At 44.4% G+C, this 23,565-nt stretch overlaps 2 protein-coding genes across 4 annotated transcripts in view; one reads left to right on the top strand and one right to left on the bottom strand.

Moving 5' to 3' along the window:
• The window catches only part of LOC137095347 (protein FAM83G-like), a 47,971-nt gene extending 24,548 nt beyond the window's left edge, over window positions 1–23,423 (top strand). The window contains exons 3-5 of one of the 2 annotated variants that reach the window (XM_067461891.1): window positions 8,772–8,896; window positions 10,799–12,242; window positions 19,570–23,423. In XM_067461891.1, the coding sequence (XP_067317992.1) occupies window positions 8,772–8,896; window positions 10,799–12,242; window positions 19,570–19,917 (1,917 nt within the window). In that variant the 3' untranslated portion in view covers window positions 19,918–23,423. The remainder of the gene's footprint in view (window positions 1–8,771; window positions 8,897–10,798; window positions 12,243–19,569) is intronic. The other variant, XM_067461892.1, reaches the window with a different exon arrangement.
• Window positions 1–23,565, bottom strand: part of LOC132782105 (sodium/mannose cotransporter SLC5A10) — an 84,448-nt gene that overhangs the window by 45,027 nt on the left and 15,856 nt on the right. For both annotated transcript variants that reach the window (XM_060786784.2, XM_067461893.1), the window contains 2 exons: window positions 22,681–22,886; window positions 17,170–17,305 (listed from right to left, as the gene is read on the bottom strand). In XM_060786784.2, coding sequence (XP_060642767.2) covers window positions 17,170–17,305; window positions 22,681–22,886 — 342 coding nt within the window. The remainder of the gene's footprint in view (window positions 1–17,169; window positions 17,306–22,680; window positions 22,887–23,565) is intronic.

Raw genomic sequence — 23,565 nt, 5'->3', positions numbered from 1 at the left:
CCACACTGGAGGCTTAATGCTGCTTGATACCACTTTAACTGCATGGTTCAGTGCTACAGCTGAGAGAGTGTGACTTACCCATGTTCTCCATGGCTGAGCATGGATTCGAACCCTGGTCTTCTGAAGCCTTAACCCGGCACTATAACCATCATACAATCTTGCCACTCTTTAAACTACAAATCCCAGTATACCATAGGATGAAACCCTGACTGTTAAAGAGGAATTGTTTTGCAAAGTTGTCCGGTTGCCTATGACACTCTTTTCCTATAGTCATGGCTGGGATCTGTATTTTGCTGAGGCGCCAGCACTCTGAGGCAGAGAAGGCTGAGACCTTGCGAAACTACAACTCCCAAGGCCCCATAGCATTGAGCTACAACAGTTAAAATGGTGTCAAACTGCATTAATTCTGCTGTGGATGAATTCTGCAATCAAACTGCTCTCTTGGTCCATGAGTTTAATGTCTTTCCAAAAGAGATCACACCGATTAGCCTGCCTAAGCTCACTGGGATCACATAAGGGACCATGGACAACACCCAACCGAGCCAAAGAAGCAAAAAAACTATAAATCCCAAGAGACCATAGGAGGAAATCCTGACTGTTCAAGTGGAATTATTTCACAACGTTGACATTCCATAAACTACAAATCCCAGCATACCATAGAATGAAATCCTGACTGTTCAAGTGGAATTATTTCACTACGTTGATACTCCCTAAACTACAAATCTCAGCATACCATAGGATAAAACCCTGACTGTTCGAGTGGATTTTTTTCACAATGTTGACATTCAAACTACAAATCCCAGCACACCATAGGAGGAAACCCTGACTGTCCAAGTGGAATTATTTCGCAATTTTGACACTCCTTAAACTACAAATCCCAGCATTCCATAGGATGAAACCTTGACTGTTCGAGTGGATTTTTTTTTCACAATGTTGACACTCTTAAACTACAAATCCCAGCATACCATAGGTTGAAACCTTAACTGTTCAAGTGGAATTATTTCACAATGTTGACACTCCCTAAACTACAAATCCCAGCATACCATAGGATGAAACCCTGACTGTTTGAGTGGATTTTTTTCACAATGTTGACACTCTTAAACTACAAATCCCAGCATATTATAGGAGGAAACCTTGACTGTTAAAGTGGAATTATTTCACAATGTTGACACTCCTTAAACTACAAATCCCAGCATGCCATAGGATGAAACCCTGACTGTTGAAGTGGATTTTTTTCACAATGTTGACACTCCTTAAACTACAAATCCCAGTATACCATAGGAGGAAACCCTTACTGTCCAAGTGGAATTATTTCACAACATTGACACTCCTTAAACTACAAATCCCAGCATACCCTAGGATGAAACCCTGACTGTTAAAGTGGATTTTTTTCATGTTGACAATCCATAAACTACAAATCCCAGCATACCATAGGATGGAACCCTGACTGTTCAAATGGAATTATTTCACAATGTTGACACTCCTTAAACTACAAATTCCAGGATGCCAAAGGAGGAAATACCTGCTGTTAAAGTGGAACTATTTCACAACATTGACACTCGCTAAACTATAAATCCCAGCATGCCATAGGAGGAAACCCTGATTGTTCAAGTGGATTTTTTCACAATGTTGACACTCCTTAAACTACAAATCCCAGCATACCATAGGATGAAACCCTGACAGTTCGAGTGGATTTTTTTCACAATGTTGACACTCTTAAACTACAAATCCCAGCATACTATAGGAGGAAACCTTGACTGTTAAAGTGGAATTATTTCACAATGTTGACACTCCTTAAACTACAAATCCCAGTATTCCATAGGATGAAACCATGACTGTTAAAGTGGAACTATTTCACAGCGTTGACACACCTTAAACTACAAATCCCAGCATACCATAGGAGGAAACCTTGACTGTTCAAGTGGAATTATTTCAGGATGTTGACACTCCTTAAACTACAAATCCCAGCATATCATAGGAGGAAACCCTGACTGTTAAAGTGCACTTTTTTTATGCTGACACTCCATAAACTACAAATCACAGCATATCATAGGATGAAACCCTGAGTTTTCAAGTGTAACTATTTCACAACGTTGACACACCTTAAACTACAAATCCCAGCATACCATAGGATGAAATCCTGACTGTTCGAGTGGAATTATTTTGCAGTGTTGACACTCCTTAAACTACAAATTCCAGGATGCCAAAGGAGGAAATACTTGCTGTTAAATTGGAATTATTTCACAATGTCGACACTCTCTAAACTACAAATCCTAGGATACTGTTAAAGTGCGATCAAGTTGGAATTATTGGTGAGTTTAATAGGATTTCCATCTGAACATGAGGAAAAACTTCCTGACTGTGAGAGCCGTTCAGCAGTGGAACTCTCTGCCCCGGAGTGTGGTGGAGGCTCCTTCTTTGGAAGCTTTTAAACAGACGCTGGATGGCCATCTGTCAGGGGTGATTTGAATGCAATATTCCTGCTTCTTGGCAGGAGGTTGGACTGGATGGCCCACGAGGTCTCTTCCAACTCTTTGATTCTATGATTCTAGGCCGTGGCTCCTTTTTTCCTCCTTCGTTTTCTGCTTAATTCAAAGTTTTCTGCTGACTCAAGACAGCCAATAACAAAAATACCTATTTAATTTAGGTTCATTTCCTGTGCTTTAAGGGAGTTTTAGAAAGCACCTCCACTCAAGGCAACGAACTTCCCATCCTTCAGCACTTTCAAATCAACGTGTCGCTCGGAGCAAAAAGGATTGTCGGATTTATGCCGGAGCAAATCACTGAGCCGTGTTTCCACTCCTCCGACATGTTAAATCCGCCGCTTTGCAACGTATTCCCAAAAGGGATCACTTTTATAAATCTCGCAAGACATATTTTGAGGTTTGGAGCAAAACGTATTGGAGGTCCCATCAGTCCATTGCTCTCTCGTATGCAAAAAGAGAGAGAAAAAAGGGGAAAATCCATAGGGAAAACATTTTGAAAAGACAGGAAGGACAGGAAAATCCAGAGCAAACTCTTCTCCAACGATTCTATCTATCGCCTTCGGCAAGTCACTTAATTTGACAAATATATTATTTTCACAACCAGAAAGGTCTGGCTGGTACGACTGGGTTGCTGTGAGTTTTCCAGGCTGTATGGCCATGTTCCAGAAGCATTCTCTCCTGACGTTTCACCCACATCTATGGCAGGGATCCTCAGAGGTTGTGAGGTCTGTTTGAAACTACGCAAGTGGGGTTTATATATCTGTGGAATATTGTCCAGGGTGGGAGAAGAAACTCTTGTCTGCTTAATGTTGCAATTGGCCACCTTGATTATTGCTGAATGGCCTTGTAGCATCAAAGCCTGGCTGCTTCTTGCCTGGGGGAATCCTTTGTTGGGAGGTGCTAGCTGCCCCTGTCTGGAATTACCCTGTTTTTTGAGTGTTCTTTATTTACTGTCCTAATTTTAGAGTTTTTTAATACCGGTAGCCAGATTTTGTTCGTAATCATGGTTTGTCCAGGGTGAGAGAAAGAATTCTTGTCTGCTTAAGGCAGGTGTAAATGTCACAATTGGCCACCTTGATTACCACTGAATGGTCTTGTAGCATCAAAGCCTGGCTGCTTCCTACCAAGGGAGATCCTTTGTTGGGAGGTGTTAGCTGGCCCTGATTGTTTCATGCCTTGAATTCCCATTTTTTTAGTGTTGCTCTTTATTTACTGTCCTGATTTTAGAGGTTTTTTTAAATACTGGTAACCAGATTTTGTTCATTGTCATGGTTTGTTCGGGGTGGGAGAAATAATTCTTGTCTGCTTAAGGCAGGTGTGAATGTCGCAATTGGCCACCTTGATTACCACTGAATGGCCTTGTAGCATCAAAGCCTGGCTGCTTCCTACCTGGGGAAATCCTTTGTTGGGAGGTGTTAGCTGGCCCTGATTGTTTCATGCCTTGAATTCCCATTTTTTGAGTGTTGTTCTCTATTTACTGTCCTTATTTTAGAGTTTTTATATACTAGTAGCCAGATCTTGTTCATTTTCATGGTTTCCTCCTTTCTGTTGAAATTGTCCACATGCTTGTGGATTTCATTGGCTTCTCTGCATATGAGCCAGGCTTTGAAGCTGCAAGGCTATTCAGTGCTAACCAAGGTGGCCAATTGCAACATTCACACTTGCCTCAAGCAGACAAGAGTTCTTTCTCCCACCCAGGACATTCCAGAGATATATATAAATAATAATAATAATAATCATCATCATCATCATCTTTATTTCTACCCCGCCACCATCTCCCCGATGGGGACTCGGAGCAGCTTACATGGGGCCAAGCCTAGACAACATAACACAGCAATAAAATCAAAACATATACAACAAACAACAACAACATTATCAAAATGACATTAATAATAATAATAATAATAATAATATAAACCCCACTTGCCTAGTTCCAACAGACCTCACAACCTCTGAGGATGCCTGCTATAGATGTGGGCGAAAGGTCAGGAGAGAGTGCTTCTGGAACATGGCCAGACAGCCCGGAAAACTCACAGCAACCCAGTCGTACCAGCCAGACCTTTCTGCTTGTGAAAATAATATATTTGTCAAATTAAGTGACTTGCCGAAGGCGATAGATAGAATAGACTAAATGAAAAAAGGCTTCTTGGGAGAAGAAAAGCAGGATATAAATCAAATAATTGTTGTTGTTGTTGTTCATTCGTTCAGTCGTCTCCGACTCTTCGTGACCTCAAATAATACATTATGTCAAATTACAGTCGCCTCCAGCTAATTGGGTAGATGAATCCTCTGCTTTCCCACTTTCTCTGCTGCCTTGAAAATGTCCCGTCTTGGGGGTTCTGTGTTTCAGGTTTGGCCCAATTCTATCATTAGTGGGGTTCAGGGTCATCTTTGATTGTAGGTGAACTATAAGTCCCAGCAACTACAACTCCCAAATGTCAAGGCCTATTTTCCTCATGCTCCACCAGTGTTCACATTTGGGCATATTGAGTATCTGTACCAAGTTTGGTCCAGATCTATCATTATTTGAGTCCACAGTGTTCTCTGGATGTAGGTGAACTACAACTCCAAAACTCAAGGTCAGTGCCCACCAAACCCTTCCAGTATTTTCTGTTGGTCATGGGAGTCCTGTGTGCCAAGATTGGTTCAATTCCATCTTTGATGGAGTTCAGAATGCTCTTCGATTTTAGGTGAACTATAAATCCCAGCAACTACAACTCCCAAATGTCAAACTCCACCAGTGTTCACACTTGGGCATATTGAGTATTCATGCCAAGTTTGGTCCAGATCTATCATTATTTGAGTCCACAATGCTCTCTGGATGTAGGTGAACTACAACTCCAAAACTCAAGATCAGTGCCCACCAACCCTTCCAGTATTTTCTGTTGGTAATGGGAGTTCTGTGTGCCAAGTTTGGTTCAATTCCATTGTTGATGGAGTTCAGAATGCTCTTTGATTTTAGGTGAACTATAAATCCCAGAAACTACAACTCCCTAAAACTAAAAGGGATAAAATGGAGTGGGACAGGCAAAGCAAAGGTAGCACTAAAAGATCTATTTTCCTCAAGCTCCACCAGTGTTCACATTTGGGCTTATTGAGTATTCATGCCAAGTTTGGTCCAGATCCATCATTGTTTGTGTCCACAGTGCTCTCTGGATGTAGGTGAACTACAACTCCAAACATCAAAGTCAATGCCCACCGAATCCTTCCAGTATTTTCTGTTGGTCATGGGAGCCCTGTGTGCCAAGTTTGGTTCAATTCCATCTTTGATGGAGTTCAGAATGCTCTTTGATTGTAGGTGAACTATAAATCTCAGCAACCACAACTCCCAAATGTCAAGGTCTATTTTGCTCAAACTGCACCAGTGTTCACATTTGGGCATATTGAGTACTCATGCCAAGTTTGGGCCAGTTCCATCATTATTTGAGTGCACACTGCTCTCTGGATGTAGGTGAACTACAACTCCAAACGTCAAAGTCAATGCCCACCGAACTCTTGCTGAATTTTCTGTTGGTCATGGGAGTTCTGTGTGCCAAGTTTGGTTCAATTCCATTGTTGATGGAGTTCAGAATGCTTTTTGATTGTAGGTGAACTATTAATCCCAGCAACTACAACTCCCAAATGACAAAATCCCCCTCCCCAACCCCACCAGTATTTAAATTTGGGCGTATTGGGTATTTGTGCCAAATTTGGTCCAGGGAATGAAAATACATCCCACATCAGATATTTACATTGCAATTAGTAACAGTAGCAAAATTATAGTTATGAAGTAGCAACGAAAATAATTTTATGGTTGGGGGTCACCACAACATGAGGAATTGTATTAAGGGGTTGTGGCATTAGGAAGGTTGTGAAACACTGGCATAGGGTTTGAATTGGTCCTGGAAGCTTATCGGAAGCCATTAATCGTTTTCAGTATGCGGATGATATACTGTTGAGGCACATCCCATTTTTCGGTGTTGGGTGGCATAATGAGAAGAAGGGAAACAGGGTGGCCCAAAAGCGAGAAGAAAAAAGAAAATAAAACGGGGAAAGGCGGCAACCGTCCAATTAAAACACAAGGCGAACGGGTCCAACCTGTCTTTGGGAGGCTTTAATTTTAATTTTGATTCTCAAACAGGTGGTAAAAGTCAGCTGCACAACGCAATACCTCCGTGTCCAAAATATGAAAAATTTTGGCGAAGAAGCAAAGACGTCCACAAACACACGATTGAAAGGCTTTCTCCCATGTTCGCTTTTTGGGTTTCTCTTTTTTCAAATCTATCTATACACATAATAAAAGTGAAGATATGGACAAGGGTTGCATGAAAAGTAATGCCTCCACTTTCGTAACTCCTCAACAGATGGCAGTACTGGTATGCAGCGGTACTGGCTTGTTCAGGAGACTCTCCTCTACAGTTCCATTTTGACGGGAAGCCTTAACATTGAACGGTTGTGTTGTTAAAGTGCAAAGTATGGAATCCTGCGCAGACAGTCAGTCAATGTGACTTAAGCAACGAATGCAGCAGGCACTGGCTTGTTCAGCAGACTCTCCTCTACAGTTCCATTTTGGTGGGAACCCTTAGCATTGGACAGTTGTGTTGCTAAAGTGCAAAGTATGGAACCCTGCGCAGACGGTTGGTCAATGTGACTTAAGCAACGAATGCGGCAGGTACTGGCTTGTTAAGCAGACTCTCCTCTACAGTTCCATTTTGGTGGGAAGCCTTAGTATTGAATGTTTGTGTTGTTAAAGTGCAAAGTATGGAACCCTGCGCAGATGGTCGGTCAATGTGACTTAAGCAACGAATGCGGCAGGTACTGGCTTGTTCAGCAGACTCAACTGTGCATACAGGCGGGGTTTGAGGGAGATTGCTCTTGGATCTGGGAGTTGTAGTTCATCCTTATCCAGAGAACCCTGAACCCACCCAATGACAGATCTGGATATCAAACTTGGCACACAGAACCCTGGTGATCAATATAACATACTGGAGGGGTTTGGAGGGGGGAATGACCCACCCGCGCGGGAGTTGTAGTTCACCCTGCATCCAGAGATATTACCAAACTCAGGGGGGGTTCCAGTCCAAGGCTGCACCTGTACGATATAAGTAATCCACTTTGACACCACTTTAACTGCCACAGTTCAATGTGACGGAATCTCAGGAGTTGTAGTTTTGCAAGGTGTTCAGAATGCAAGTGACAAAGCAAGCATTATGGAATTACTATCCTTCCTTCCGTAATGAACCCATGGTATATCTACACTGTAGAATGAATGCGGTTTTACACCACTTGAACTGCCAACGCTCAGTGCTATGGAATCCTGGGAGTTGTAGTTTTACAAGGGATCTTACCTTCTCATCAATATGTGGTATATTGATGAGATATCCAAAGAGTGCTATCTGTCTCTCTGTGAGATATCTAGTATCCATCTCTACCTTTCTCTCCATCCATTTTATCTATCTATCATGGGATAGATAGAATCCTGGGAGTTGTAGTTTCACAAGGCCTTTAGCCTTATTTGGAAGAGAAGGCTGAAGTCTTTGCAAAAGTCTTTCAAAACTTTAGAGATACTTCAGCCTTCTTTGCCAAAGACTGAGTCCAGAACCAAGAAGGGTCCTTGTGAAACTACAACTCCCAGGATTCCATTGCATTGAGACATGGCTGTTCAAGTGTTGTCAAAGTGCAGTAATCACGCAACGTAGATGCACTCTATCACAGGGAAGAGGTAAACGTGATGTTTTTCCAGGACATTTGGCTGAGGACCAATGGAAACCTTATTGATTTGTTTGCCAATGGGGCTGGCAGCAAAACAATTTGGTGTTTGCTGTTCTCCTCCATTACGTTTTTGATGCCCGTCTGCTTTCTCCTGCAAAGCACACCCAGTTCCCCCATCGCTCCGCACCCTTTTAAGTCAATGGAAGTGCCCAGGAATACTCCTCCATCTCATTCTCCCAGCTGTTTTCAAAACCTCCCTTCCTCCCGCTTTCGTTCCCAGTTTGCTCCCGTTGCTGCAACTGAATTTGAAACAGTCCGACGCTCAAGACGCCACATCATGCTGTCTCTCCAGATGGAGCATACATTAAATTAATTAGTGCATCCATTATCCACTGCTCTTGACATTTGGGTGGTGCTGCTTTAAAATATGCCATGTCAGGCCTCCCAGAAGGAACCCTGCGAGTTATGCAAACAGATTACGAATATGGGACAAGTTTGCAATTCAATGCACCCAGGAATATGGTTTGCTTCTATGGTGAAACATTTTCCTATTTGTTTCCTAATGACCTTTCCTTCTCCGTTTAACTTTTGCAGAATCTCAGAGTCCGAACGACCGGCGGGACGGAGTTTTTCACCCGCTCAGCCACCCGCTTCAAGGGCGCCTTGGCCCAGAAATTCATGTTTGTGGACGGGGACAAAGCCATGTGTGGCTCCTACAGGTAAAGAGCCTTTCCTTCAGTGTTTCTCAACCTTCCTAATGCCGCGACCACTTAATGCAGTTCCTTATGTTGTGGTGACCCCCAACCATAACATTATTTTCGTTGCTACTTCATAACTATAATTTTGCTACTGTTGTGAATCGTAATGTAAATATCTGATATGCAGGATGTATTTTCATTCACTGGACCCAATTTGGCACAAATACTCAATATGCCCAATTGTGAACACTGGTTGTTTATTTATTTATCGTGTCATCAGCAACCATACCATTGTATTACATTTCTAACAGAACAAAACAAACAAACAGATTAAAAAAACAAAAACAAAAAACAACACAGATTTTGCAAACTTGGTAGTTGATTAAATGTCCTTTGACCAGTATCTGGCCACTTGGAGTGCCTCTGGTGTTGCCGCAAGGAGGTCCTCCATTGTGCATGTGGCAGGGCTCAGGGTGCATTGCAGCAGGTGGTCAGTGGTGTGCTCTTCTCCGCACTCGCATGCCATGGATTCCACCCTGTAGCCCCATTTCTTGAGGTTGGCTCTGCATCTCGTGGTGCCAGAGCACAGTCTGTTCAGCGCCTTCCAAGTCGCCCAGTCTTCTGTGTGCCCAGGGAGGAGTCTCTCATCGGGTATCACCCACGGATTGAGGTGCTGGGTTTGGGCCTGCCACTTTTGGACTCTCGCTTGCTGAGGTGTTCCAGCGAGTGTCTCTGCAGATCTAAGAAAACTATGTCTTGATTTAAGTCATTGACGTGCTGGCTGATACCCAAACAGGGGATGAGCTGGAGATGTCACTCCCTTGGTCCTTTCACTATTGGCTGCTACTTCCCGGCGGATGTCAGGTGGTGCAATACCAGCTAAGCAGTGGTGTAGGGCGCAGACACCAGTGAACACTGGTGGAGTTTGGGGAAAACAGACCTTAACATTTGGGAGTTGTAGTTGTTGGGACTTATAGTTCACCTACAATCAAAGAGCATTTGGAACTCAACTCAACCAACAATGGAATTGAACCAAACTTGGCACACAGAACTCCCATGGCCAACAGAAAATACTGGAAGGGTTTGGTGGGCATTGACCTTGTGTTTTGGAGTTGTAGTTAACCTACATCCAGAGACCACTGTGGACTCACGCAATGCTGGATATGGACCAATGATGGATATGGACAAAATTTGGCACGGATACTCAATAGGCCCTAATGTGAACATTGGTGGAGTTTGGGGATAATAGATCTTGACATTTGGGAGCTGTAGTTGCTGGAATTTATAGTTCACTACAATCAAAGAGCTTCTGAACTCCAAACTGCCCACACAGGACCCCATGATTAACAGAAAATACTATGTTTTCTGACCCCTCTGACACCCTCTCGTGACCCCCAGGTTGAGAAATGCTGTCTTAGAGTGTGTGTATACTGTGGCATGAATACGGTTTGACACCAGTTAAGCTGCCCTGGTTCAATGCTGTGAAGTCAAGGGAGTTGGAGTTTGTATTCTTTGTCAGAGAAGGCTAAAGAGTTTGTCAAACCCCAACTCCCAATGGCACTGAATGTGGTGTCAAACTGCACTAACGGTACCGTGCAGACGCACTCTTAGCTGTCATTTTTCTGAGACAAAATAAAATCCTCAAGTACCTGAAAGCTTGCATTACTTCTCTCACAGATGAGAATCAAGCAGATGAGAAACTTAGCACAAACCAAAGCCTTGCATTGGTTCACCAGCAGATATTAATCCAGTGAATGCAAAAGTGCATTTTGTGGATTCACCGGACCTTTCTTTGAGTTGTGTCTCATTGCCTTTTTAAGCTGATCTTCATCTCCTTTTCCATTCTACCTTGAACATAGTGTTGCTGTTATTGTTGTTGTTGTTATTCGAAAGTAACTCACTGTTTTTCCTCCTCGCTTCCAGCTTCACCTGGTCTGCTGCTCGATGTGACCGAAACGTCATTTCGGTCCTGTCCGGACAAGTGGTGGAGGCCTTTGACAAGCAGTTCCAAGAACTGTATCTGGTGTCTCGAGGGGTCAGCTTGAAGTCCATCCCAATGGAAGAGGAACCTGAGCCGGAGCCCTTAGTCCTCCCGTCGGTGGCACCGGTCAATCCTAACAACAGCGCCATGGTGAAGAAGATGTTCAACCCCAAGTACGCCCTGGTCAAGGCGAAGAGTGTAGAGCAAATCGAAAGCAACGGAAAGGCCCAGAGCGACAAGAACCTCCCTGAACGGACACCAAAGGGGAAAGTCATTCCGGAGGGACGGGTGTCCGAGAGGCCCAGCGACCCAGTGGAAACAGCTCCCCCAATCCACCCAGGGCTCCTGAACCTAGAGAAAGCCAACATGTTCGACTACTTGCCAACTTGGGTTGAGCCCGACCCAGAACCCGGGAGCGAGATCTTGGGTTACATCAACATCATCGACCCCAAGATCAAGAACATCCAGCTCTCGCAGATGAACCGCATCAAGGTGTGCGATGTGTCCCAGGCCAACGCTCAACACCGGCAGATGCTGAAGCAGAAAGAAAGCCACAAGGGCCACCATCCAAGCTCTCCGAACCAAGCCAAAAACTCATTGCCTCCCTCTCACCAAAACCAAGAGACTCCAATTAATCATACGGATGGAACAACGAATCTTGCTGAGAAGATGTCAACAAATGGAGAAACCTTGGCCAACGGTCAGCACTTGGAAGGACAAAGTCAAGACCAAACTCACCATGACGGGGCTGTGCCACCGGTGCCAAAACCAAGAACAGTCCCTGTGACAGAAATGATCTCCACAAAAAACTCCAAAGAACAAGATTCTGAATTAGAGGGTCACCAAACCGAGAGCAACGGTGCCAATATCGTAGATGGAGAAGATCCCCATGTTTCGGGGATTTGTCGACAGCTAAGCAGGCAAGAGGCAGTGTCCGATGACATCATGACCCATCCTGTAAATGGGGTACAAGGGGATGAGGCAGAAGATGGAGAGGAGGAAAAGGATGACCACGTGGTCTTCAGCGGTCCAGAGAGTGTGTCCGGCAGCTCCGCCAACCACAGCTACCTCCCCTCTGATGCGTCGTCCGTCTCAGATGAGTATTTTGAGGCCAGGGATCACCCCATGCTTCTGCGGAGGACCAATTCGGATTTCCTCCTCAACGGGGACCACCACCGCCATCGGCCTCCTGTGCAACGAAAGCTGAGCGAGCCCCACATCAGCCGAGGGACCTTCGTGAGCCCCTTGGGGAGCCCCCAGCCTCTCCTGAGCTTGGCTTTGGAAGAGGCCCGGAGACGGAAGAGTGACGAAGGCATGGGGGAGATGAGGTGTGTTTTGGGAAGGGGCCGTAATCCGCATGCTTTCCCCGACAGCAATGGGCCACAGGTAGGACTCTTGGTGGTAATTGTTCTTTCTATGTCCTAATGATGGTTTCATTTACCAACAGAATATGCCATCTTTAGGCATTATTGAGATTATCTAGGTTGGTTTAGTTTACCCACATCCAACAAATTAGGTCCTCTCTAGGCATTTTCTAGCTCCTTCAAGAGGCACCTCTTTCTCTGGAGGATTTTAAGCAGATATTGTATGGCCATCTGTTGGGAGGGCTTTGATGGTGTCTTCCTGCCAGGCAGAAAGAGGTTGGACTGGGTGGCCCTTTGGGTCCCTTCCAACTCATTTGAGTTGTCTGGAAGAAACTAAAACTAGCGAAACACCGGGTCCGGATGGGAGACATTATGGCCAGTTGGGTTGAGTATTCTCCATGCTTTGCTTTACCTACCGGCAACAAAATTGGTCGTGGGAGTTTTAGTTTTAGGAAACCTTGAGCCTTTTCTGCTGTAGAGTGCAAACAACAGCTCCCAGAATCCCATAGCATTGAGTCAAGGCAGTTCAGGTGAAATCAAACCGCATTTTTTCTATAGTCTAGATGCAATCAAACCTTCCACTTACCCCCTAAGGAGACAAAGACAGGGACAAACTATACCAAACTACAACTCCCATAGAGACCAGGGTTCAAATTCCCACTTGACAATTAATATGCACCTTGGCCAAGTCACATACTCTCAGCCTCATTGGAAATGATGGCAAACCTTGCCACAAAACCCTATACTAGAATCAGCATGGTGTTTTTTGGTCATGTCAGGAGTGACTTGAGAAACTGCAAGTCGCTTCTGGTGTGAGAGAATTGGCCGTCTGCAAGGACGTTGCCCAGGGGACATCCGGATGAATTGATGTTTTTATCATCCTTGTGGGATGTCCCCGCATGAGGAGCTGGAGCTGATAGAGGGAGCTCATCCGCCTCTCCCCGGATTCGAATCTCCGACCTGTCGGCCTTCAGTCCTTCAGTTTAACCCACTGCGCCACTGGGATGGAGTTTGAATCTGACTTGTAAGCCTCAGTTTCCCAAACTTCAGCCCTGCAAATATTTCAGATTCCAACCCCCAGCATTCCTTGACCACTAGGAATTTGAGGATTCCCAGAAATGCCCTGCTAGAATTTCTGGGAATCCTCAAAGATCCAGTTTTTTAAAAACCACATTACCCGGCTTTGAATAGGTCTAATGCCTGAAGGGTGCATCATCAACCCAGATCTCTACGGATCGTGCCCTTTGTTTTGGGTGAGGACGCACATGAGGTTGACACGAGAAGATCTGAGAGACGGTGGTGCCGGTGGCGATTGCGAATCACGGCCATCCCTCGCTTGCCAGGTGTGGCAAGTCCCGGGCGTGTGCCCGCATGAAGACGCCTGCCTCCCCAGTCCTGCTGACACAGCAGCGTCCTGCCTTTCTTTTTTTTCTTACTGGGTCAGGCCGGTTTCTGTTATGCTTGCAAAGGGCTTAGCAAGGGAGAGACGGTTTCAAAGGCTTCCCACAAAGCACCCGTCAACTGCCTTACAAGGCCACCCAGTTAATGCACCCGGTGAAAAACAGCTTTGGCATCAACAAGTGCCTCATAGTTTAAGGGTGTGCCGACACAGTAAAAGTCATGCAGCTTGCCACCTCTTTAACCTTGTAAAGCTAATGATTATTTATGTATCATCTATCTATCGATCTATCTAATATCTATTGTCGAAGGCTTTCATGGCCGGAATCACTAGGTTCTTGTCGGTTTTTTTCGGGCTATAGGGCCATGTTCTAGAGGCATTTCTCCTGACGTTTCGCCTGCATCTATGGCAAGCATCCTCAGAGGTAGTGAGGACCTCACTATCTCTGAGGATGCTTGCCATAGATGCAGGCGAAACGTCAGGAGAAATGCCTCTAGAACATGGCCCTATAGCCCGAAAAAACCTACAAGAACCTATCTAATATCTATTTATTTATTTAAAACTTTTATATCCCGATCTTCTCTATCTCCGTAGAGGGACTCCGACCGGCTGACAGCAAAGATTCAATGCTAACACTAAAAATCTAAAACACCACACATCAACATTAAAATTAACAAATACATATAGGATAAATTCCATAATAGCCGTTCGCCAAGATAAAATCATGTCCAACTCAGTCCATATATTGTGGTCAGTAACTTTGGTCGATTGCCGGTCTCAGACATCATTCCGCAAAAGCTTCATTCCACAGCCAGGTTTTCACTACCTTCCTAAAGGTCAGGAGGGAGGGGGCAGATCTAATTTCATTCAAGAATTCCATAGCCGAGGGGCCACCACAGAAAAGGCCCCGTCTCTCGTTCCCACCTGACACGCCTGTATAGAATCATAGAATCAAAGAGTTCGAAGAGACTTCATGGGCCATCCAGTCCAACCCCCTGCCAAGAAGCAGGAATATTGCATTCAAATCACCCCTGACAGATGGCCATCCAGCCTCTGTTTAAAAGCTTCCAAAGAAGGAGCCTCCACCACACTCCAGGGCAGGCTCCTTCTTTGGAAGCTTTTAAACAGAGGCTGGATGGCCATCTGTCAAGGGTGATTTTAATGCAATATTCCTGCTTCTTGGCAGGGGGTTGGACTGGATGGCCCATGAGGTATGATCTCTATCGATCTGATTACTATCTCTATCTATATGATATATGTATGATCAATCTATCTAGTACCTCTATGTATCATATAGCTATCTATCCATGCTTCCATGCTTCCATAATTTCTATGTATCATCAATCTATCTAGTATCTCTATCTATCTATCTATCATCTCTGCATCATCTCTATCAATCTGATTAGTATCTCTATTTACCTATCATCTTTCTATTATATCTATGTATGATCGATCTATTTAGTATCTATATGTATCATATAGCTAGACAGCCATCCATCCAGCCATCATTTCTATGTATCATCAATCTAATATATCTACTTATGTAGCATCTATCTATCTATCTATCTATCTATCTATCTATCTATCTATCTATTATCTCTGTATCATCTCTATCAATCTGATTAGTATATCTATCTATCTATCTATCTATCTATCTATCTATTATCTCTATGTATGGTCAATCTGTTTAGTATTTCTATGTATCATATAGCTATCCATCCATCCAGCTATCATTTCTATGTATCATCAATCTATCTATCTAGCATATCTATCTATCTATCTATCTATCTATCTATCTATCTATCTATCCATCTATCTATTTATTATCTCTATGTATGGTCAATCTATTTAGTATTTCTATGTATCATACAGCTATCCATCCATCCATCCATCATATCTATGAATCATCAGTCTATCCAGTCTATCCAGTCTATCTATCTATCTATCTATCTATCTATCTATCTATCTATCTATCATCTATCATCTCTGTATCATCTCAATCAATCTGATTAGTATCTATGTATCTATCATCTATTATATCTACGTATAATCAATCTATTAAGTATCTCTATGTATCATATAGCTAGCTATCCATCCATCCATCATTTCTTTGTATCATCGATCAATCTAGTATCTCTATTTATGTAGCATCTATCTGTCTATCTATCATCTCTATCAATCTGATTAGTATTTTTATCTATCTACCCATCTATCATCTCCCTGTATGATCAATCTATCTATATCTCTATGTGTCATACAGCTATCCATCCATCCATCATTTCTATGTATCGTTGATTATCTAGTATCTATATTTATGTATCATCTATCTGTCTGCCTATCAAATATCTCTATGTATAATCTCTATCAATGTGATTAGTATCTCTGTCATCTATCTACCTATCTATCTATCTATCTATCTATCTATCTATCATTTCTTAGTATGATCAATATATCTAGTGTCGCTATATACAACCAGACAATATATCTCGTATCTCAGACATGACCAGACTTAATATCAAGGGGAAACTTTTACCTTTAGAGATACTAGATAGATTGATGATACATGGAAATGATGGATGAATGGGTAGATGGATGGATAGCTATATAATACCGCTATCCACCCACCCATCATTTCTATGTGTCATCAATCTATCTAGTATCTCTAAAGGTTTTCCTCTTGACATTAAGTCCAATTGTGTCTGACTCTGGGGGGTGGTGCAAATCTCCATTTCTATGCTGAAGAGTTGGCATTGTCCGTAGACACCTCCAAGGTGATGTGGCCTGCATGACTGCATGGAGCACCATTACCTTCCCGCAGAAGCGGTACCTATTGATCAACTCACATTTGCAGGTTTTCGAATTGCTAGGTTGGCAGGAGCTGGGGCTAACAGCAAGAGCTCACCCTATTCCATGTATTCAAACCACTGACCTTTCGGCCAGCAAGTTCAGCAACTCAGCCGTTTAACCCACTGCGCCAGTGGGGGCCCCCAGTCAGGATACATCTATCTATCTATCTATCTATCTATCTATCTATCTATCTATCTCTATGTCTGATCAATCTATTTAGTATTTCTATGTATCATATAGCTATCCATCCATCCAGCTATCATTTCTATGTATCATCAATCTATCTAGCATATCTAGCATATCTAGCATATCTATCTATCTATCTCAGTGCTATGGAATCCTGGGAGTTGCAGTTTACAAGGTCCCTCACTTTCCCTGTCAAAAAGTGCAAATTACAACTCCCATAATTCCATAGAATTGGGTTGTGGAGTTCAAATGGTGTCACTCTCCACTAATTCACTCTCAGGTGAATCATGGAAATCCCAAATTAATCCTTTACCATCCCACTTTTAAAAATGTCCCGGTTTCTTTCCCTCCCTCCGGCTTTCTCCCCAGCTTGCTTCAATCGCTGCAAACTGAGTTTAGTAGCAGTTAGCACTCAATTAATTCAGCAAGAAGGAGATTAGGGTCAGTTAACCTTGCCCTTCCCAGTCAGTTCAGGCAAAAGCAACCTGCGGCAGCCTCTCCTTCCATCCCTTCTCACCTGGATACAGGATCCGGCTGATCATCCCCGGCATGACGATGAGGGCCATGGGCAGCATTTTTAAATAGCTAGCCAGGATGGACCCCCCTTTGGCGTGGTTCAAGCTCTTTGCGGAGAGGGACCGCTGGACAATCACCTGGGGAGGAACAAAAAAGTTATGGGAAAAATGCGAGGGGGAAAGAGTTAAATAATATCCCTACGTTTGGTGATATTGCTGGTTGGGTTCAAAGATATCCCGATATCAGAGGCACCCCTTGGCCCTTTGTTTGGGGCCCTGTTTGCCAATCAGGTGCGGCGCCAGTCTAAATATTTGCCATTTTGTTCCAACACGTCCAGAGATGCCTCTCCACAACCGAAAGGCGTGACACGTTGCATTTGTTGTTGTGCGCCTTCAAGTCCGCTTCCTGACTTATGGCAACCAGAAAGCAAGTCTATTAAGCGTCTGCTTCTGAGGTTGAGAAAGTGTGCCTTTCCTAAAGCTGAAAAGATTCAAACCCTGGTCTCAAAGGATGTCGTCCAAGACTTACACCACTACACAGTGGTCCTTATTACCAAATCCACTAATTTTTATTAAAGCATTATTAAATTATTATTAGTAGAACTATCCAACAACAGCCCTGCAAGGTAGGCTTACAGCAAAGTAGTTTGAGAAATAGACTACAGCATTGGAGATCTGGGGGTGCATCTACACTATAGAATTAACGCAGTTTGGTGTGGCATTAACTGCCATGGCTCAGTGCTATGGGATCCTGGGAGTTGTAGTTTTGCAAGTCCTTTAGCCTCCTCTAGGTATATCTACACTGAAGAATTAACACAGTTTGGCACTGCTTTAACTGCCATGGCTCAGTGCTATGGGATCCCGGGAGTTGTAGTTTTGCAAGGCTTTTAGCCTCCTTTAAGTGTATTTACACTGTAGAATTAATGCAATTTGGCACCGCTTTAACTGCCATGGCTCAATGCAATGGGATCCAGAAAGTTGTAGTTTTGCAAGGTTTTTCGCCTCCTTTAAGTGTATTTACACTGTAGAATTAATGCAATTTGGCACCGCTTTAACCACCATGGCTCAATGCAATGGGATCCTGGGAGTTGTAGTTTTGCAAGACTTTTAGCCTCCTTTAAGTGTATTTACACTGTAGAATTAACGCAATTTGGCACCGCTTTAACCGACATGGCTCAATGCAATGGGATCCTGGGAGTTGTAGTTTTGCAAGACTTTTAGCCTCCTTTAAGTGTAGAATTAATGCAATTTGGCACCGCTTTAATTGCCATGGCTCAATGTTGTTGAAGCTTGGGAGTTGTAGTTTTGCAAGGTCTTTATTTTCTATGTGTATCATGGCTCAATGCTATGGAATCCTGTGATTTGTAGTTTGGGGAAGTGATAGATATAAAGACCTTGCAAAACTACAACTCCCGTGATTCCATAACACTGAGCCATGGCAGTTAAAGCAGAGCCAAACTGCGTTAATTCTACAGTGTAAATACACTTAAAGGAGGCTAAAAGCTTTGCAAAACTACAACTCCCTGGATCCCATAGCACTGAGCCATGGCAGTTAAAGCAGCACCAAACTGCATTAATTCTACAGTGTAAATACACTTAAAGGAGGCTAAAAGTTTTGCAAAACTACAACTCCCTGGATCCCTAGCATTAAGCCATAGCAATTAAAGCAGCGCCAAACTGTGTTAATTCTACAGTGCAGATACACCTAGAAGAGGCTAAAGGACTTGCAAAACTACAACTCCTGGGATCCCATAGCACTGAGCCATGGCAGTTAAAGCAGCGCCAAACTGCATTAATTCTACAGTGTAAATACACTTAAAGGAGGCGAAAAGCATTGCAAAACTACAAATCCCGGGATCCCATAGGATTGAGCCATGGCAGTTAAAGCAGCATCAAACTGTGTTACTTCTACAGTGGAAATACACTTCAAGAAAGCTAAAAGCCTTGCAAAACTACAACTCCCAGGGTCTCATAGGATTGAGCCATGGGAGTTAAAGTGGTGTCAAAGTGCATTAATTCTACAGTGTAAATACACTTAAAGGAGGCGAAAAGCATTGCAAAACTACAACTCCCAGCATCCCATAGCATTGAGCCATGGCAGTTAAAGCAGTACCAAACTGTGTTCATTCTACACCACAGATACACCTAGAGGAGGCTAAAGGACTTGCAAAACTACTACTCCCAGGATCCTATGGCATTAACCATGGTAATTAAAGCAGCATCAAACTGCATTAATTCGACAGCGGAAATGCGCCCCAGTGCAAGAATTTAACCAACCATTGGGTCCCTCTGCATGCTTTTACTCTTTCAAAATTATCCACATTTTAGATGTTTTCAAATCTAGGCTGAGAATTATCTAAACCAACAAAAGCCAACACTTTTTTCGTTTTCTCCATTTCCAGTTGTTCTGCTACGGATCCAGGGTGCAAATGTCCCCCAGAAGAGGCCAAAGCGGACCCTCGCAAAACCCCAAAGACGCCCAATTCCAACGGGACGCCAAAAATGTGCCCTCGAGCCCCAGAGGCCAGCCGTACTGGCAAAGGGAATCCTTCAGTTCCAGCAAAAACTCCTACGGAAGGGGGTCCGGGGGGCCCTTGCCGACTGCCGGATCGTGCCAAGAAACCCAAAGAGCGCCGGAAGAGATAAAGACTCCCTTCGGCATCCCTTTGTCCAAACTGTCGCAATCCAAGCACCTCAAGAACAAGGCCGGACAGTGGTCCAACTCCAAACGGAGCCGAAAGGGTCAATGAGGCCGCCTTGGATGACCTCCCTGTTTGGGATTTTGATTCTTTTAGGAGCTCCAATACCCACGGAAATAGGGTCGGCGCATTCGCCGTTATGGGCCCGAGGGTGGGTTTGAAGGGTTTTGGTTTACCTGGTCTGACCCAAACCAAGAGCCCCAAAGTCATACTGGTCCAGTGGTCCAATTTGAAATGGAGACACTGTGAGCTCCGCAGCCAAAAGGGTCAATGAAACCACGAACAATCTCCCCATTGGGATTTTGGTTCTTTTGGAAGCTCCAAGACCTACGGAAAAGGGGGCAAGGTGCATTCACCCAATGGGCATGAGGATTGGGTTCTCGGGGCTTTGGTTTATTTGGTCCATGCACCAAAACAGAGAGCTCCAAAGTCATGCTGGTGCAGTGGTCAATTCAAAATATTGCTGAAAGGATCAATGAGGCCACCAGCAATCTCCTCATTTTGGAGTTTGTTTATTTGCAGAGCTCTGAGATCAATCGAAAGGGCATCCGCATGTTCATCTGGTGGGCATGAAGGTGGGTCCAAAAACCAGAGCCCCAAAGTCCAGTGGTCTAATTGGAAATGGCAATCCTAGCCAAAAGGGTCAGTGAAGTTGCGGGCAATCTCCCCATTGGGATTTTGGTTCTTTTAGGAGTTTCAGAGAACCATCGAAATGAGGCCGGTGCATTCGCCCAGTGGACAGAAGGGTTGGGTTCCAGGAGCTTTGGATTATATGGTCCATGCACCAGATCAAGTGACTTCCAAAGTCATGCTAGTTCAGAGGTCCGATTAAGAACAGTGCCAAAAGGTCAACTCCCCACTGGGATTGTGGTTGCTTTAGGAACAGAAAAAGGAGTCTGTGCTTTGGTTGGTGGGCACAAGGAAAGGGTTCGAGGGGCTTTGGTTTTACCTGGTCTGGGCACCAAAACAAAAAGCCCCGAAGCTACGTCAGTCCAGTGGTCCGACTTGAAAGAGGGCCACAAGGGTCACTAAGGCCACCAGTTACTTCAATCCTGGGATTTTGGTCGATTTAGGAACTGCAAGACCCAAGATTCCAAGACCCGGTGGGAGCAGGGTTGGGATCGAATGGCTCCGAAATGGAGCCCCAAAGTCATGCCGCTCTAATGGCCCCTTTTCTAAATGGAGACCCTATGGGTCACTAGAGAGAAAGGTCAATGAGATCACAAACAACCTCTCTATTGAGCTCCAAAGTCATGCCAATCCAATGACCCCATTTGCAAATGAAGGCCTTATGGATTCCAAGAGGGAGGAGGCCATGAACAGTCTCTCCATTGAGCCTCAAATCAAATCAAATCATTTATTTCGGTCATCAAATCATTTATTTTGGTCATGAGCCTCAAAGTCATGCCAATCGAATGGTCCCATTTCCAAATGGAGAACCTATAGGTCCCTAGAGGGAAAGGGCAATGAGGCCACAAACAACATCTGCATTGAGCCCCAAAGTCATGACAGTTCAATTGTTTCATTTCCAGATGGAGACTCTATGGGTCCCTAGAAGGAAATGTCAACAAAGCCACAAACGACTTCTCTATTGAGCTCCAAAGTCATGCCAATCCAATGGTCCCATTTGCAAATTGAGACCCTATGGGTTCCTAGAGGGAAAGGTCAAGGAGTCCATGAACAATCTCTCCATTGAGCCCCAAAGTCATGACAGTTCAATTGTTTGATTTCCAGATGGAGACTATGGGTCCCTAGAAGGAAATGTCAACAAAGCCACAAACGACCTCTCTATTGAGCTCCAAAGTCATGCCAATCCAATAGTCCCATTTGCAAATGGAGACCCTATGGGTTCCTAGAGGGAAAGGTCAAGGAGTCCATGAACAATCTCTCCATTGAGCCCCAAAGTCATGGCAATCCAATGGTCCCATTTGCAAATGGAGACCCTATGGGTCCCTAGAGCAGTGGTTCTCAACCTGTGGGTCCCCAGGTGTTTTGGCCTACAACTCCCAGAAATCCCAGCCAGTTTCCCAGGTGTTACGATTTCTAGGAGTTGAAGGCCAAAACATCTGGGGGCCTACAGGTTGAGAACCACTGCCTAGAGGGAAATGTCAACAAGGCCACAAACAACCTCTCCATTGAGCTCCAAAATCATGCCAATTGAACTGTCCCATTTCCAAATGGAGTCCCTATGGGTCGCTAGAGGTAAATGTCAACAAGACCATGAATAACCTCTCTATTGAGCTCCAAAGTCATGCCAATCCAATGGTCCAATTTGCAAATGGAGACCCAATGTGTTCGCAGAGGGAAAGGTCAACAAGGCCACGAACGACCTCGTTACTGAGCTCCAGTCATGTCAGTCCAATGGTCCCGTTTCCAGTCTGAGATCCTAGGGGTCTGTAAAGGGAAAGGTCAATGGGGCCACAAACAACCTCTCTGTTGAGCTCCAAAGTCATGTTAATCCAATGGTCCCTTTTCCAAATGGAGATCCTCTGAGTTCCTAGAGGGAAATGTCCATGAGGTCACAGACAACTTCTCCATTGAGCCCCAAAGCCATGCCAGTTTAATGGTTTCATGAGTCCATTGAGGGAAAGGTCAATGTAGCCATGAACAACCTCTTTATTGAGCTCTAAAGTCATGCCAATCCAATGGTCCCGTTTCCAAATGGAGATCCTATAGGTCCCTAGAGGGAAGGGTTAAGGAGGCTTCTCCAAAACAGAACCGAAAGGAACAACAGGTCCGCCAGGGAGATTTGGGCTAATGTCAGAACTCCGAGATGTATGGAAAAAGGGACAGCTCTGAGGTGCTTTGTCTTACCTGGTCGGTGCACCAGTACCAGGTGGCCAGGACGGAGAGCCCAAAAGTCATGCCGGTCCAGGGCAGGTCCCCGGAGACGGGGTCCCGGAAGAGGTGCATGGCGTCAGGCCTGGGCAGGTGGCAGGTGGTGTTTGGGATGGTCTTGGAGGGCACCGCTCTCAAGTAGGCCTCTTCCAAGTTGGGGTAACCACCAATCTTGTGGAAAGCTGCACAAGAAGGAGGAAAGAGAAGTCCATATGGGGCTTAGGGTTGCCAGAGCTCCAGATGAGAGGTGAAAATGCCAGTTCTTCAAATGTTTGGAGCTTGGAGACAAAGGGGTCGGAGCAGATCTAGACAGCATGGTTGCCTCTGCATTTGCTTCTTGAGATTATTCCCTCTCTAACATTGTGGAGTCAGGACTCACCTTCCACTCTTCTCTGCATCCCCTTTCTAACTAAGGAGGTAGGGTTCAATGTTCCTTTGCCCATCTTCCCTGAGTAAATAGAAGAGGAATAATCTCCTCATTTCATCCTGATGTGGAAAGTAAACATTCAGATTTATTTTGCCCAGGACCTTCTATTGGCAAATGAGGCATCGTTTTGGCCACTTCGGTGTCAAAAGAATGGGGAAAAAATGACCCACTGGAGTCATTCAAACTTCAAAAACAGGGATGTGCTTTTCTGTACCTTCTGGTTCATTTTGCATGGTAGCAAAAGCTGCTAAATATGGGTCCAATAAATGAGAATATTGGGTACGCATTCAAATGCAGTCTCTTATCCGTCTGTCTTTTATCCAGTGCTGTGTAGTCCGAGTCCTTGCCCAAACTACGTCTCCCAGGATTCCAAATCATTGAGTGATGGCAGTCCAAGTGGTACCAAACTGCATTAAATTCCACAGTGTAGATGC

This window comes from Anolis sagrei, chromosome Y (assembly GCF_037176765.1).
Source record: "Anolis sagrei isolate rAnoSag1 chromosome Y, rAnoSag1.mat, whole genome shotgun sequence".
Lineage (NCBI taxonomy): Eukaryota > Metazoa > Chordata > Lepidosauria > Squamata > Dactyloidae > Anolis > Anolis sagrei.
Note: the sequence above shows the minus strand (reverse complement) of the source record. Positions and strands in the feature narration are given on the sequence as shown.